This window comes from Typopeltis vanoorti, chromosome 22 (assembly GCF_054136105.1).
Source record: "Typopeltis vanoorti isolate ZY-2024b chromosome 22, IOZ_Tvanoo_1.0, whole genome shotgun sequence".
NCBI classification, from domain to species: domain Eukaryota; kingdom Metazoa; phylum Arthropoda; class Arachnida; order Uropygi; family Thelyphonidae; genus Typopeltis; species Typopeltis vanoorti.
Window position 1 is genome coordinate 52,691,227 of NC_143570.1, and position 16,719 is coordinate 52,707,945.

Consider the following 16,719-nt stretch of genomic DNA (forward strand, 5'->3'; position numbering starts at 1 on the left):
ATCACAGTTTTGAACTTATTGGCTTAGCCCTGTAATTTAATGAGTGAGACTAACAGTAATGAAATGGGCATTAGCAATTCAACATTTATCCAGAAAGAGATAATATACATTTTGAATGCATCAAATTTTAGAAGTAATATATTTTCTTACACAGTTCTTTTCAATATGATGTTCAATTTTATCCTGTATATATAGGTGTGAAGTTGTCCGCAAGGATAGAAAAATCAGAATTCCATGGTGGTCTTAGGCAGTCAAAAAAAAAAAAAAAAGCATATCAAAAAGTTTCTGGCAAGTAAATCAGCTTGTGCTCTGAGAGAATACAGAAAAATATGTAAAAAAGCGAAGCATTGTGTAAAACTAGCTAAACAAAAGTCATAGAAGACTTAGGTAAGAATGTAGAAAATAAATTAGGCTGGTAGTGGCAGTATACACCCTCTGTCCAAAAAGAAACCCAACTTTTCAAAAATAGAAGAAACTAGTGGCACGACCTGTTGTATCTTTTTGTTGTCGAAAGCGGCAAATTTCATTAGTGTTGTGTCAACTGTTTATGATATTTGTTTCATTAGAAGCTGAGTTATAGTGCCAAGAGCGACAGTGTCTTTTGACGAACATTTGGAAAATGAGTTTCAAACAGAGCTGCGATTGACTTTTGTATTAAATTTGGTAAAAGTTTATCTAAAAAGAATATTATCTTTAAAAGAATGCTTATCCCATACTCAAGTTTACGAATGGTTTAAGCGATTTCAAAGTGGTCGTGAGACGCTTGAGGATGACAAAAAGCCGGGCCTTCCAAAACTGGACTGAGCGAAGTTAAGATCCAAAAAGCACGTGATTTCATCAAAGACAACCCGCAATTGTCTATGAGATTGATTGAAGATGAATTGGAGATTCCAAAATCAACTGTGCACAACATTTTGACTGAGAGTTTGGGCCTTCGTATATTGAATTCACGATTTGTTCCCCACAAGTTGACTGATGACCAAAAGATGTATCGAATTGAACACTGCAAGGACCTCATTAAAACCGCTCGTAATGACACAAACTTCCTTGAAACGATTGCTACTGGTGACAAAACGTGGTGTTTTGAGTATGAGCCCGAAACAGAATGCTGAGTGGAGACCACCAGAAGAGGGGCATCCAAAAAAAAGTCACTTGGAGAAGTCAAAAGTAAAGACAATGCTGATTTGTTTCTATGATTCCAAGGGCATTATCCACAAAAAATTCGTTCCGCCCTGCCAAACGGTCAATGACGAGTTTTATCTCGAAGTTTTGAAGCGATTGATAGTGAGAATTCATCGCGTACGGCATGAATAGCATGATGCAGGCAGCTGGTCACTTTTGCACGATAATGCACCATCTCATCATTCGAACATTGTGAGCCAGTTTTTGAGCAAAAACCAAGTTTGTGTGTTGGATTAATCACCGTATTCACCTGATTTAGCACCCTGTGACTTCCTTCTCTTCCCTCAACTTCATTTGCCGATGAAAGGAAAGTGATATGGCACAATTGAAAGCGTTCAAGCTGCAGTAACCACGACTCTCAACAGCATCCCAAAAACCGATATAAAAAACTCATTTAATGAATGAATTGACCATGCAAACGCTGTATCGAAGCTGAGGGAGAGTATATTGATTGAAATAAATGATTTGAATAATTATAATTGGCCTGTGTTTTATTTTCCATCAAAACTTTGGTTTCTTTTTGGACAAAGGGTGTATTCTGGAGGCTATTGAAAAAACTTAGAAATGGAAGAAGTACTGCAAAAGAATCAGAGATGATAAAGGTGACATGAAAACTGTAGATAAAAATATTCTGCATGTCCAGAGTAATTACATTCGAGCAGAATTCAGTCAGGAGTACATAACAATACTTGAGGTTGAAAAAGGCCATGAGAAACCTGAAATGTGGGAAATTGGAGTATATGATTTTTGACCAGAAAGGCTCATATGTAGAGGGGTAAACGTTTTACAGTGGTTACACTGCATAATTCAGAAGGCATGGTTAGAGGGTTGAATTCCAGATAATTGGAGTAGCACTCTTATAGTACCTATCTTTAAAAAGGGAAATAAAATCCATGTGAGAATTACAGATTTTCCCTACTGAGTGTTCCTGGTATAATTCATCTAAGCTTACTTGAGAAAATGCTAAGAAAAATTGTGGAAAGTAAGCTTTGATGAATATAAGCTATATTCAGGCCAAACAGAGGTGAGGTGGTCAGGATCAGATTTTCACTTTAAGAACATTAAGAACAAGTAGTTGAGAAATCATGGGAATTTAAACAACAATTTATTTAAGTTTTGTGCATCTGGAAAAGGCATATGAGTAGATGGCAGGAGAAAAGCTGTTCAAAATGCTACAGTTATTTGGTTTAAATGGGACATTATGTTGAGCAATACATAGTCTATATTTCAGTGTAAGTCAGAAGTTAGAGTTGAAGCAAGATGGTTTGATGTTAAATCAGTGAGACGAGGATGCACATTATCTCCACTGCTATTTATCTACTATATGGATCATGTTATGAAAGAAAGTGGCATTAAGCCTGATATCAAAACTGGAGATATTAGTCTTAGCTCTTTACTTTATGCAGATGATGTTGTACTCCTAAATAAATCCAGTACAATGTGCAAGATTTTCTGCGGAATTGAATAACTGCTGTAATAAATTTTGTATGAAAATGTGCAATACAACCACTATGAAAATAGGCAGGAACATTGAATACATCACTGCATCCTGAATGGAGAACATCAGCACCAGTAATAATATTTCAGCTATTTAGTTCAGTTTATAGTCCTAATCCTGTGGCTTCCTCTCATGTGAGAGGATCGCAACTAATTACTAGGGAGATAGTTATGAAGTAAGGTGGTTTCCTGTTGCCTTTCTTGCCGTAAGTTGTGACTGTAGCTGTGTGTGTTCACGGGACCTGTTTGCCTGTTTTGAGGGATGAAAAACCCAAGTTACTGGTAACAAAAACCCTCCAGCTCCTTATGAGACCTGTTAACTCACCTTTAGTCGAAAGAGACCATATAAAGGTTCCTCACATCATGGACGGGAATCGAACCCAGGTCTTTCCTACCAGAGGACTTCATCTTTACTGACTGAGCTGTGGAGGCTCTCAATTTATAGTGGAGATCACATATTAAATTGTGCACAGGTTTGATCACCAGGTTTTCAAAAGGATGAAGAAATATTGGAAAGGGTTCAGAGATGATTGACTAAAGTAGCTTCTGGTCTCTGGAGTATGAAGACAGATTGAGAGAAAAGGAAGACAGGGAAAATGATCAGGACATAAGTTGGTTAGAGATTATTACTGGGTTAATATGAATCAAATTTTTCATAGAATGGGTTTTATAAGTGCCTTATAAGACAAAAATATAAGAATTGATGATATTGGAGTCATGACTAGTAATAGGTTAATTTAGAGAAAACTGTTGATAGGAAGTTAATGATGTAAACTTTTCACGTCAATACTGTCATTATAAGGAAGTCGTCATTTAGCATATTATAAGGAAGTCATCATTTAGCAGTTGGCTTATCAAAGTGACAAATGTATTTGACAAAGGAGATGCATATACAGAGTCCATCAAAAAAATGTATACACACTTCAGCAAAAGAAAAACCTATATAAAAATTGTAATACTAAATTTATACAGACATCAAGGGATAAATACAAGTTACCTTTGATTTTTACAATTATATGAGGTGCTCAAAACGGTTACTATTAGCGTCCAGACACATATTATTATTATTATTATTATTATTATTATTATGGCGCACTACTGATTGGGCAACGCTGGCCAAAGTGTCCAGTGGGATTGCTGTGCATACCATTTCAATTTCTTTCTGAGGGCCACCAGTGTAACTGGTTTTCTATGATACACTACATCCTTTAGAGCCTTGTTAACCTGTGGTCCATGGACTAGTGTCGGTCAGCAGAAATTTCCTGGTGGTCCATCAAAAATTTCTCCACAATCATGTAGTGGCTACATGATTCGAGTGCTGTTGTTGCAGGGTGAGTGGGACGCTGCACGTGACAGTGTAGCACCCGAAGTATAGGCAAAGTGTGTGACTGTCCAATGCCAGTATTGTGTCAGCTCGCCTGTCGACGACACGTCGTAAAAATTGTTATTTTATTGCGCTTGTCCATATTGTTTTCTAATATTGTATTGTGGTATTTTGGAAAACAAGTTATTTCTTTCGTAAAATTTGAAACCCTACAAAATGGAGACAAAAAAAGTCAAACAGCAAAACCTTTTAACCTTCTTTAGTAGAGGCAAGGACAGTATTCAGGAGCAAAGTAGTGATGGTACCAAAAGTATGCCAAGTACTAGTGCTTCTAGTTTAGAAGAAACAAATAGAAAGAAATATGTTGATATTTCGGAATGTGCAATACAAAACCAAAAAAAAGAAAAGGAAACTTTGTTAGGCATTTCGACAAGGACTATTTAAAGCTTCATTTAATTGTAGCCCCTCGCAATGAACTATCAACATGGCCTTTGTGTGTAGCATGTTCCGAAATTCTGTCAAATTACGTTATGAAACCTTCCACAGTTGCTCGTCATTTGCATTCGAAGCATAGAGATTTTATTGATAAGCCACTGGATCTTTTTCAAAGATTACACGACCAGATGTAAAGTCAGAAAAGTGAAATGAAAATGATGGACTAGTGAAAATTCGCTGCTTCGAGTGTCTTATTTAGTTGCTCTTCGAATAGCTAAAACGCTTCTGTTGGTGAGGTGAGGAGTTAGTAAAGCCTTGCATCTTAGATGTCGTACGAGAAATTTTGGGTCCTCAAGCCACTAAAAAACTGGAGGCTGTATCGCTTTTGAACACCACCATTCAGAGGAGAATTATTGATATGGCCACCGATATTCAACTTGATGAATCAACTGACGTGAGTAACCATGTTATCCTACTTTGCTTTGTGAGGTATAGTGAAGATGAAGACTTAAGGGAAGAACTTCTTTGTTGCCTTGACTTACCTGGATGGACCACTAGTTCAGAGATATTTAATGCTCTTGACAGGTATTTTCAAGCGCAGGGCTTAGACTGGAGCGAATGCGTCGGAGTGTGTACAGGTAGTGCTGCAAGCATGACTGGATGTCGCTCAGGAGTAGTTGCAAAAATAAAGGAAGTCACGCACCCAGAAGTTTTGTCCACTCACTGTATGATCCACCGGGAGCACCTAGATGCAAAGAGGCTTTCTACTGAACTAAACACCGTGATGAATGACGCAGTGAAGATCATTAATGAAATTTGTAGTTGAGCTATGAACTCCAGGCTGTTCACGACACTGTGTGAGAATATGGACTCACATCACCAACCTCTCCTTCTCCATGCAAAAGGTGAGGTGGTTATTGAGAGGAAGGGTTCTTGCACGCTTTTCGAACTGAGGGAAGAAGTAAAGCAGTTTCTGCGAGAGCGAAAATCTGACCTAGTAGAGCCTTTGTTGAATGACGAATGGATGGCTAAGCCTGCATATATGGCAGACATATTTAGCCTTCTTTACGAACTTAATATTTCTCTTCAGGGTCTTGTACAAATATTTTTACACTGAGAAATAAAATGGATGCATTCAAAAAGAAGCTGGCTCTTTGGGATAGTTGCTTACAAGAGGAAGATATAGAAATGTTTCCACTTTTGGGAGAATTTTTGATTTCTGCTGATGTCAACAAGAAATCATAATCAACATAATAAGTCAATATTTAAGGGCATTAGCTGAAAACTTTGATAATTATTTCCCTGAAAATGAGGATCCTCATAAAAGTAACCTCTGGATTAATAATCCCTTCTTGGAAGATATAAAATTATGCGCACTTGATCCTTGTGAAAAAGAAACGCTGATCGAGTTGATGTCATTCTGGTGTCCAGACATAAGATGCAATCATTGTCTCAATTTTGGATATCACTCAGAAAAGAATATCCATCTCTGAGTTATAAAGCTATCAAATTGTTGGTCGTTTTTTCGACTTCCTGTTTGTGTGAAAAGACTTTTTCAGCTATGTCAGTAATAAAAACCAAACAGAGAAATCGAATGGATGTTATTGCAGTGCTTCGTCTCTCAGAAACAACGCTCCAGCCACGTATATCAAATTTTCTAACCTCTAAAGAGCAGCAGATGTCGCACTAGCTAAAAATTGTAATTTTATAACATTGGATTTAATAAATAAAATACTATCTACATTGATTTATGTTTCTGTCTTATCCGTCAGCTGGTCCGTGAAATATTTCTCCTATTTTCCCTGGTCCGCAGGTGTAAAAAGATTGAAGAATGCTACTTTCGATTACCCCATAGGTAGAAGACCAAGGGTGTTAAATCAGGAGACTGGGAGGGGAGGGGGGGGGAACTCAACTGCACCTCTTCGTCCTATCCATTGTCCTTGCAAACTCTCATCAAGGTAAGCTGCAGAAGCAGGACTTGTTGCTGTGTGAGGCCTCCGATATCTTCCCTTGTGCCCATCACACACGGTACTATGGGTTTCAAACTTATCACGAATATGTGCAATTGTCAGGCGTGTTGGAGGTTGTGTTGCAAACTCACGACTCCATTGTCGTTGAACTTCACCAACATTCTCAAATTTGAAATACCACTTTAAAATGGTCTTGCGTTCCCCAAACAACAATCGTGCCCTGTTGACTGTCCTACCAGTCATGTATTGGTGCTAGTATTCATGTCAGTAATGACATCTTTTGAGAGAACATCATACTACACATTGTTGCCGTAATTTGATCCAACTTCGAAAAAAGTCCATAGATGACATCTGTTAAAGTGTGTATATATTTTCGCGACAGACTCTGTATAAGAGGTGCACTTGGATTTTTCTAAGGCCTTGGATTGATTGCTACATGACTAGCTGGTGACTAAATTACAATGGATTAGTTTGGATAATAGATTGTTGAGCTGGATTGGTGATTGGATGGGCGGTAGGTAATGTGTGTAAAGTAGGTAAAGTAGTAATGTGTGCTGCAGGGATCTGTTTCAGGTTGTTATTTTTTAACTTGTATATTAATAATATTGGGATAGCTTAACTGGAGATATGCAGTTGTTTGCAAATGAATCTACAAACAGCTACTCCTCAGAGTCTCTTCAGAGCCAGTAGGATCGTGCCCTGTTGACTGTCCTACCAGTCATGTATTGGTGCTAGTATTCATGTCAGTAATGACATCTTTTGAGAGAACATCATACTACACATTGTTACCGTAATTTGATCCAACTTCGAAAAAAGTCCATAGATGACATCTGTTAAAGTGTGTATATATTTTCGCGACAGACTCTGTATAAGAGGTGCACTTGGATTTTTCTAAGGCCTTGGATTGATTGCTACATGACTAGCTGGTGACTAAATTACAATGGATTAGTTTGGATAATAGATTGTTGAGCTGGATTGGTGATTGGATGGGCGGTAGGTAATGTGTGTAAAGTAGGTAAAGTAGTAATGTGTGCTGCAGGGATCTGTTTCAGGTTGTTATTTTTTAACTTGTATATTAATAATATTGGGATAGCTTAACTGGAGATATGCAGTTGTTTGCAAATGAATCTACAAACAGCTACTCCTCAGAGTCTCTTCAGAGCCAGTAGGATTTGAAGAGACTCTGAGGAGTAGCTCAATCTATTATCCAAACTAATCCATTCTAATTTAGTCACCAGCTAGTCATATGGCAATCAATCCAATCATATGGAATGCAATTTTCAGAGCCTAGTGAATAGAAGGAATATGATATTATGACACTATATGAGACATAGTTGCTCTGCAAACCATGTCTCATATAGTGTATTCCTGTTCAGTTTCTCATTTCTTGGGAGACTTACATCAGGCTACAAAGGAAGTGATGCAATGGTTGTTGAAAGGTTTAAAACTTTATTTGTAATAGATGTAAATAGCCCTATTTTGCTGTATTTGACCATACAAACAAATAAATAAATAAATAAATTCACCAGATTAATATAAAGGAGATTTTTTTATAAAGTAGAGGAAGATGGGTACAACAAGAGGTCTTGGGAGTTGTATAAGGAAGGTTAGAACAAGGAAATGAGAAGCACGTTCTTTGTATTGAGAGTAGTTGGTGAGAAGAATGCATTGCATGAGTGTGTGGCAAGTGTGGAAACTGTGAATTGATTTAAAACACAGTTCATTGATCTTATTGCATGAGAATTTGGACCTTTCCTGAAGAGTACTTTGATTCCATGGAGACTGATTTTAATAAACGGTAACATCTGGAATAACAAAAATTGTCACAGAATCAAAGTATTAATTTAATGATTAACTTTATATTACTGTTTATACCATAATTTTAATTACATTAAACATGTTTATTTTGACAGTTTAAAAGTTTATTTTATTAACAGTTTACAAAAAAAATCTTTACCCGAATTTATTTACTTGGAATTTATGTTTCTAACATGTTAGTTTGAATTTTGTAACAAACCTGGCTTTTATGTAATTTGACATTAATGTACTTGGTCTCTGATTTGGGTTGTGCCTCATGGATGTTACTGCTAAATGGTATTTTAACATATGATGTTTATCATTGCTAGCCGTTCTCTTGTTCAACTTGGAATTCTTCCAGTTTAGGTGGATTGCTAGTTGAATGCTCCTATTTCCTTGAAGAGTATTGTGGTTATTTGGTTGGAGCAGGAGTTTGGAGGGTGGTAACAGTAATAAGACAACGGAAAGGAGAATTGCTAAAATAAAAATGGCAATTTAAAACTTATTAGTCACCCTTGTATTTTTAATTAGTGATTATCAGTCAAGGACATTTGTTATTAATGTTTCCCTGTAAGTTTAAAATTGCATTTTCCTGAAAAGCTGACATTGCAAAGTCAGTTTTATTTTATGCCCATTCCAATGGTAACCTGAGCTGGCATGCTTACGCATTTGTGTTGCCATTAAACCATTTTAAAGAAAGTTTTTGGTTAAAGCATTTCATAGGTACCAGTGTCTTTTAGAACTGCACACATTTTGTTATTGTTTTGGGTATCTGTTATTGCATCATATTGTCTTTATATGCTATTTGAGCATCTTAAATCACCATTTTTCAGCCCCTTAAATTGCTTAACAGGAATGTTAAATTTATTGAATTTAGACATTTTTTTAGAGTTAACAGAATTTTATAAAATAGAGGCAGTTCTTAACAGATTGATGTTGATTGACAGAAATCTCTCACCGATTCAATTCACTTTCACATGGATCTACAGATGTTCAGTTTTCTTATCTTTTTTGTAAAAATTATGAATAATTCACAGTATGCTAATATTGCCTTATTAAAAATATTCTACATAGAGTCATTGACAAAAGAAAAGGAAAAAAAATGCAGAAATTTTTTATTGTTGAATTTGGGATCCTTGTGCAATCTAAACATGTGATATAAAATTATTACTTCACTGTCAGTTAATTGCTGCTTAAATGACTACATTTTGTGATGAGATTTTTATTGAAACGTTTTTAATTTAATTTTTTTTTTGTATATTTCTTACGATTATAGCATTCGAAGATGATAGAGAGCGAAGGCACTATTTTAGTTGCACTACACAAAGTCATTGTGATGAGTGGATTAATCACTTGAAGGAGGCAAGGTAGGAATGTTAGTAGTGAGTTAAGGGTTTAAATTTAATGAAATATTTTATCACAGCTAAAATATCACAAGTATTTCTACAGTAGCATCTAAGAAGCTAGGCTTTCTCTTTTACACTAGGCATTACTTTATTTTTGAGTATCTGTTAACCCTACACATCAGGCCCTAAGCCTTTCATTTCATCTGTGTCACAACTCCATCTGCCTACTATTATGTTCATACCTAGGATGGTGTTTTTCCTAAAAGTTCCAAAAGAGTTATCATTATAGAAGAGAGTAAATTACGTTGATTGACAGAAATCTCTCACTGATTCAATTCACTTTCACATAGATCTACAGATGTTCAGTTTTGTTACAGTATGATGTTTTGATAAATTAAGTGATAAAATAAATAATTTGATAGATATCAGATCTACCACATTTTCTGATTAATTAATGTTGAAATTTTCTTTTTATAGTTATGAATACCAGAGAAGTAAACTTCAGTCAATGCAAGCAAAATTATTAAAATTAACTGGAAAAGTAAGTAATATGATGGAAAATTTTGATAATATTCAGCTTCTTTCTTTATTGTTTATTTATATATGTGTGTGTGGGTCATTAAATAATGACAACTAAATACAGTTGTTGCTTGCTTTAGCAAGCACTATTATCATGACATTGATGTGTGCTGTAACAAATAACTGAGAAAAATCCAACCATAGCAGTAATTCTATTTATATCTTAATATGGCAAGCAGAGTTAGGTTCAAAAATTCACTGAGATGATATCTCTGTGCACAAATAATTTATCTATTAAGTCATTTAACTTAAACTATTTAGCACAATTAATTTTGTTAGGTACCTGTATTGCAATAGTGACAGATTCAAGAAGAGGCCACTCTGTTTAGATGAAAGTATCTACTCCTGATGTTCACATTGATTAATTACTAAAGTCCAGCTTCTTGGAATATATTTTAATTCTGGGCAATTTTGGTTGTACTGCTGGAAGGGCATTTTATAAAGATTTAATATTGTAAGCCAACACATATGGTTAAATATCACACAAAAGGTTTTGTTAGGTGCTGGAATGAAGCCTAGCTTTTGCTGCTTAGGTAAACTCTGCAGGTTTGATTGGAACCAACAGCCTAATCCTTAAGCAGCACATGCATCAGATTGCTTTAAGTTTCAGGTTCCCCTTTGGTAATAAAACCTGTGATCCTAAGTACAAATTCCTAAATACATTTCTTATGCCAACATGGTTTTTTTTTGAGTGAATATTGTCTTCACAACTTGGATCCAACATAAAAATTAGTTGTCATTAGTACACTCAAAAATAGAAGGAAAGGAAATTTGTATAAAACTTATAATATGAGGTTTTTTTTTTTTTTTTATTATTATTATAATAGCAAAACATAATGGCTATAGCAGGAAAACAATCAATAGAATTCTTAACAAGAATAATCCTCCCCCTACCAAAACATAGCAATAAAGTCATAGCCATTCCTTACATACAATACTACATGTTAAGGCTGCATTTAAAGCAACTTCAAATTTAAAAGTTGAGTCAGCTTCTCTATAGATCCCCTCCTCTCCCACCTTTGTCCATCCAGATGCACAAATAATTCATCTGTTAAATCATTTAGTAAACTATTTAGCGCAACTGATTTTGTTGGATAGCTCTGTTGCCATAGTGACAGATTCAAGAAGAGGCTACTCTGCTTAGAATGACCTCTTCTTTTGTGTTATTTTCTTACTGGGATTGTACCTCCTGTTTTCTTATATAGTGTAAGGGGAAATAGGAGGCACAATCCCAGTAAGAAAAGAACACAAATGATACATCTAATCCATAATTATGTACAATCAAGCCTTTTTGATTGTGCACTTAAAACCTGTCATGTTAATTGATTGGCACCATTTCTTATGTTTTACCAGAACTTAGTACTACATAGCCTATAATTCATCCCTGTAATTTCAAGAAGAATGATGGTTGAAGAGTCTCAAGGATATGGATGGTCCATCTGCAATCCACATAACATCTAGTGAAAAAGGAAAATAAAAGAACCAGACTGTAAAACTCCAGCAATTCCCAAATGCTAGGACTCTAAACATAAATTATTATCCATGTATTATATACACAATCTATCAAGAACACAACTATATATCAATGTTTAACTGGTGGTCTTCAAGAAAGGTAATAGGACTTGAAGACAAGAGAATTCCAAGAATTAAACTCTAGCCATGAGCTATTTATGTTGTTCCAGTTATTTATTTATTTTATTTTATTTTTTTATGTGACTCCCACTCATGAAAGGTTATAAACCCATATTACATGTTAGTACTGTGAGTGTGGCTAAGGATATTTTTATTAATTTTAGATGTTTTTTACACATAATCTGGTAACCCTGCTCTAGAGACCAAATATGGAACTTTTGAAGCCACTTCAGGCCTCTGGTAAGTGGGACTGTAGTCTCATACTGGATGATGAAATTCATCTCGTGCCTAGAGACTATCGCGAACATTCATACCTGTAGCAAGATTTGAACTTACAGCCTGTTTGTTTAAGAACAGATACAATAATCATTTGGTCAACCTGGCTGGCAAAATATATAAATAAAAATAAATGTAAAGTTATTTATGAATTTATTGTTGTTATTATATATATATATACTAGGGGGCTATGCTCCTATGGCACCCAACCCCCGTGTTCCAGACTGGTAGGCTGGTTCTACTTGAATTCTGATGAATCGAATTTTGAAGAGTCGACACTCAGGGTAGCCCCTGAGTTTCAAAATGTTTCAAAAAACGTGACATAAAAAGCTCTACTCCAATCATCATCAAATTCCTGACATGTACCCTCAAGGGGTGGATAGGATATGATAGCACTACATGAAAAATTTACATCATTACTAACTTCCTATCTACAATTTTCCTCCAAATCAGTCTGTTAATTGTGAAGACTCCAATATTATCATTATCAGATCTTATATTTCTATCGTCAAAGGCACATTGTACCATATCAATCCACCTATATCTTGGTCTTCCTCTGGGTCATTTTCCTGCCAACCTGGCAGAGAACACTTGTTTTGCTAATCTTTCCTTGCACATTCTGTTTAAGTGACCATACCACCTGAGATTAGCTCTGCTAATGCACTCCTGGATGCTGACAATGTCAAGTTCTTTCCAAATATCCTCATTTTTAATATGATATTGCCATTGATGCCATCTGTTCATGCCTCTAATCTTTCTCAGGATCTCATATCTGCGATCTCTAGTCTTTGGTCAAGTGTTTTACTTCTGACCCAGCTCTCAGATCCATAAGTTAAAACTGGTTTGAACACTGTCTTGTATACAGCTAATTTAGTGTTCTGACTAATTTCTCTCTTATTCCATATGAATTTATTCAGTTGACTTCCTACCATACCAGCTTTGTTAATTCTGTTGTCTGTTTCCATATTTAATTTACCATCTTCAGTAAAAATCGTGCCTAAGTAGCTGAAATGTTTCACAGGTTCTCCGTTCACAACACAGTTGACATTTTCAAAAATTTTACCTATTTTCATTGTCTTTGTCTTTTTAATGCTGACCTTCATACCATATCTATTATAACAGTTATTCAATTTATTCAGGGAATCTTGCAAACTTGTAGCGGATTTATTTAGAAGTATAACATAGTCCGCATAAAGCAAAGAGCTGACATTAACATCTCCAATTCTGATATCATGTTTAATACCACTTTCCTTCATAATGTGATCCATTTAGATAATGAATAACAGAGGGATAATATACATCCTTGTCTCACACCAGATTTAACATTAAACCATCTTCCTGTACTTCCTTCAATTCTAACTGCCAACTTACAACTCAAATACAGACTAATGCCCCATTGACACCATATACCTGTAGCATCATGTTGGAGGCTTAATGGATTTTTTACAACACTCAAAAAGAATTAAAATAGAATTTAATACTTCCTATATTTCGTCCTAGTCACTAGGACATCTACAGGGATTACAAAAACAATTAATGTAACATGCACACACAAATCTTACGATACTAAGCCAAACCACGTGGGTGACACTAAAGTCCTATCTAGGTAGAGCGCCCTCTAAGGGCGGTAGTAGGTGGCCTGGAATGTAAGGTGGGACCTCTGGTGATGAGTGTTTCCCAATTCTTCGGAAGCTTAATGCAACCATATTTATTAAGATTTGGTTGGTTTCTGAGACCTGCTGCTGCTTCTAAGAAAAGTCTCTCTTTCTTGAATTTGCTGTGGTGGAGCATGGTGGTTTTCTTCCATGATACTCTGTGGGTGGTGTCCAAAACACGGTCAGCCAAGCCTGAATGGCCACAGTTGTGTTTACACTTGTGTTCCTCCAGGCGGATGGATGCTGCTCTGCCTGTCTGTCCAAAGTATGCCAGCTTACAGGAACAGGATACTTTGTAAACTCCAGGCAGAGAGAGAGGAGGGAGCTGATCTTTCGTAGAATGGATAAGGGTAGCAAGTTTGCGGTAGGGCTTATATGCTGTGTGTAGGTTGTACTTTTTTAGTATCTTGGCTATTTTTTCGGATGTGCCACGGATGTAGGGTATGGTGATGGCATTTTTAAAATCTTGTTGACGAGAAGGACGGGGAATGGGGGAGGAACTGATTATTTTTTTGATACTGTGTTCGCTGTAGCCATTGGAGAGGAAAGTGCTGTGTATGTGGTTAAGCTCAGTTGTAAGGGCGGTTCCACTGGAACAAAGATTGTGGGCTCTCTTGGTAAGAGTTTTAATGAAGTCATATTGTTGCGAGGAGTGGTGGTGGGAGAGTTTGTGAATGTATCTGCCTGTGTGTGTGTGTGGAAAAGGAAAAGAACAATTGTTTACCCTTCCTAGACACCTTAGTCACATGCCTGCCTAATGATACACTTGCCTTCACTGTATACAGAAAACCCACAAAGCGAGTGCTCTATGTACCAAAGTCTTAGTGGGGCTAGATTTTTTGCACTTAGGATGGTGTGAAAGCGGATGAATGTCCACTATGTGTTTTCTTTCTGAGAAATTAATACTACCATTTATTTGATAAAGTACTAGATTTAAAAAGGCAATCTGATTGTTCTCTTCTAACTCAATAGTGAACTGGATATCATGGTGAAAAGTATTGATCTAATTGTTGAACTCTTGTACGTCTCTACGGGACCCAAGCCAAACTACAAAAACATTATCAACCCGTGTGTAGAGGCTTAAGTGCTGTGAGGACATCATGTTAGAGGCTTAATGAATTTTTTACAACACTCAGAAAGGATTAAAACAGAATTTAATACTTCCTATATTTCATCTCAGTCACTGAGACGTCTTCAGGGATTACAAAAAAACTAATGTAACATAAACACAAATAACAAACAAATCCCACCCTACATTCCAGGAATGTAGGGTGGGACCTCTGGTGATAAGTGTTTCCCAAATCTTAGGAAACTTAATGCAACCGTATTTATTAAAATTTTGTTGATTTCTTAGAGCTGCTGCTGATTCTAAGAATAGTCTTTTTTGAATTTGCTGTGGTGGAGCCTGGTGATTTTTTTCCATGATATCCTATGGGTTGTATCCAAGACATGGTCAGCAAGGCTTGACTGACAATAGTTGTGGTTACAGATGTATGACTTGTGTTCCTCCAGGCAGATGGTTTCTGATCTGCCTGTCTGTCCAAAGTGGGCCAGCTTACAGGAACAGGGTACTTTATAAACTCCAGGCAGTGAGAGGGGAGGGAGCTGATCTTTTGTGGAACGGATAAGGGTAGCAAGTTTGCGGTGGGGCTTAAATGCTGTGTGGGTGTGGGTTGTACTTGTTTAAAATCTTGGCTATTTTTTTGAATGTGTCATGGATGTAGGGTATGTTGATGGCATTTCTAAACTCTTTCTGACGAGAAGACCACGGGATGGGTGAGGAACTGATTATTTTTTTGATACTGTGATCTCTCTAGCCATCGTAGAGGAAAGTGTTCTGTGTGTGTGTGTGTGGTCAAGTTCAGTTGAAATGGCAGTTCCACTGGAACAAAGATTGTGGGCTCTCTTGGTAAGAGTTTTAATAATGCCATATTGTTGAGCAGGGTGGTGACGGGAGAGTTTGTGAATGTATCTGCCTGTGTGCATGGGTTTTCTATATACAGTGAAGGAAAGTGTACCATCAGGAAGGCGTATAACTAAGGTGCCTAGGAAGGGTAAACAATTGTTCTTTTCCCTTTTCATTATAAACTGGATTCTTGGATGTAAGCTGTTGAGGTGACTGAGGAAGGAGGCTAATGTGTCTGGGCCATGAGGCCAAATAGAGAACAAATCATCACCATATCTTAGCCAGATAGAAGGTTTGAGAGGGGGCTGAGTCTATGGCTCGTTATATATAGAAAACCCATGTACACAGGCAGATACATTCACAAACTCTCCTACTCATGGCCCAGACACATTAGACTCCTTTCTCCGTACTCAACAATATGGCATTATTAAAACTTTTACCAAGAGAGCCCACAATCTTTGTTCCAGTGGAACCGTCCTTACAACTGAACTTGACCACGCACACACAACACTTTCCTCTCCAATGGCTAAAGTGATCACAGTATCAAACAAATAATCATTTCCTCTCCCATCCCCCGGTCTTCTCATCAGAAAGAGTTTAGAAATGCCATCACCATATTCTACATCTGTGACACATCCGAAAAAATAGCCAAGATTTTAAACAAGTACAACCCACACACAGTATTTAAGCCCCACTGCAAACTTGCTACCCTTATCTGTTCTACAAAAGATCAGCTCCCTCCCCTCTCACTGCCTGGAGTTTATAAAGTACCCTGTTCCTGTAAGCTGGCATACTTTGGACTGACAGGCAGATCAGCAACCATCCACCTGGAGGAACATAAGTCATACATCTGCAACCACGACTACGGTCAGTCAGACCTAGCTGACGATGTCTTTGATACAACACATAGGATATCATGGAAAAAAATCACCAGGCTCCACCACAGCAAATTCAAAAAAGAGAGACTATTCTTAGAATCAGCAGCAGCTCTCAGAAATCAACCAAATTTTAATAAATACGGTTGCATTAAGCTTCCTAAGATTTGGGAAACACTTATCACCAGAGGTCCTGCCCTACATTCCAAGCCACCTACAACTGCCCTTAGAGGGCATTCTACCTA

At 36.8% G+C, this 16,719-nt stretch overlaps 1 protein-coding gene across 2 annotated transcripts in view; it reads left to right on the forward strand.

The window, feature by feature from the left end:
- The window catches only part of LOC150094421 (pleckstrin homology domain-containing family J member 1-like), a 137,841-nt gene that overhangs the window by 49,151 nt on the left and 71,971 nt on the right, over nucleotides 1-16,719 (forward strand). For both annotated transcript variants that reach the window (XM_090412248.1, XM_090412249.1), the window contains exons 4-5: nucleotides 9,482-9,572; nucleotides 10,029-10,092. In XM_090412248.1, coding sequence (XP_090268374.1) covers nucleotides 9,482-9,572; nucleotides 10,029-10,092 — 155 coding nt within the window. The remainder of the gene's footprint in view (nucleotides 1-9,481; nucleotides 9,573-10,028; nucleotides 10,093-16,719) is intronic.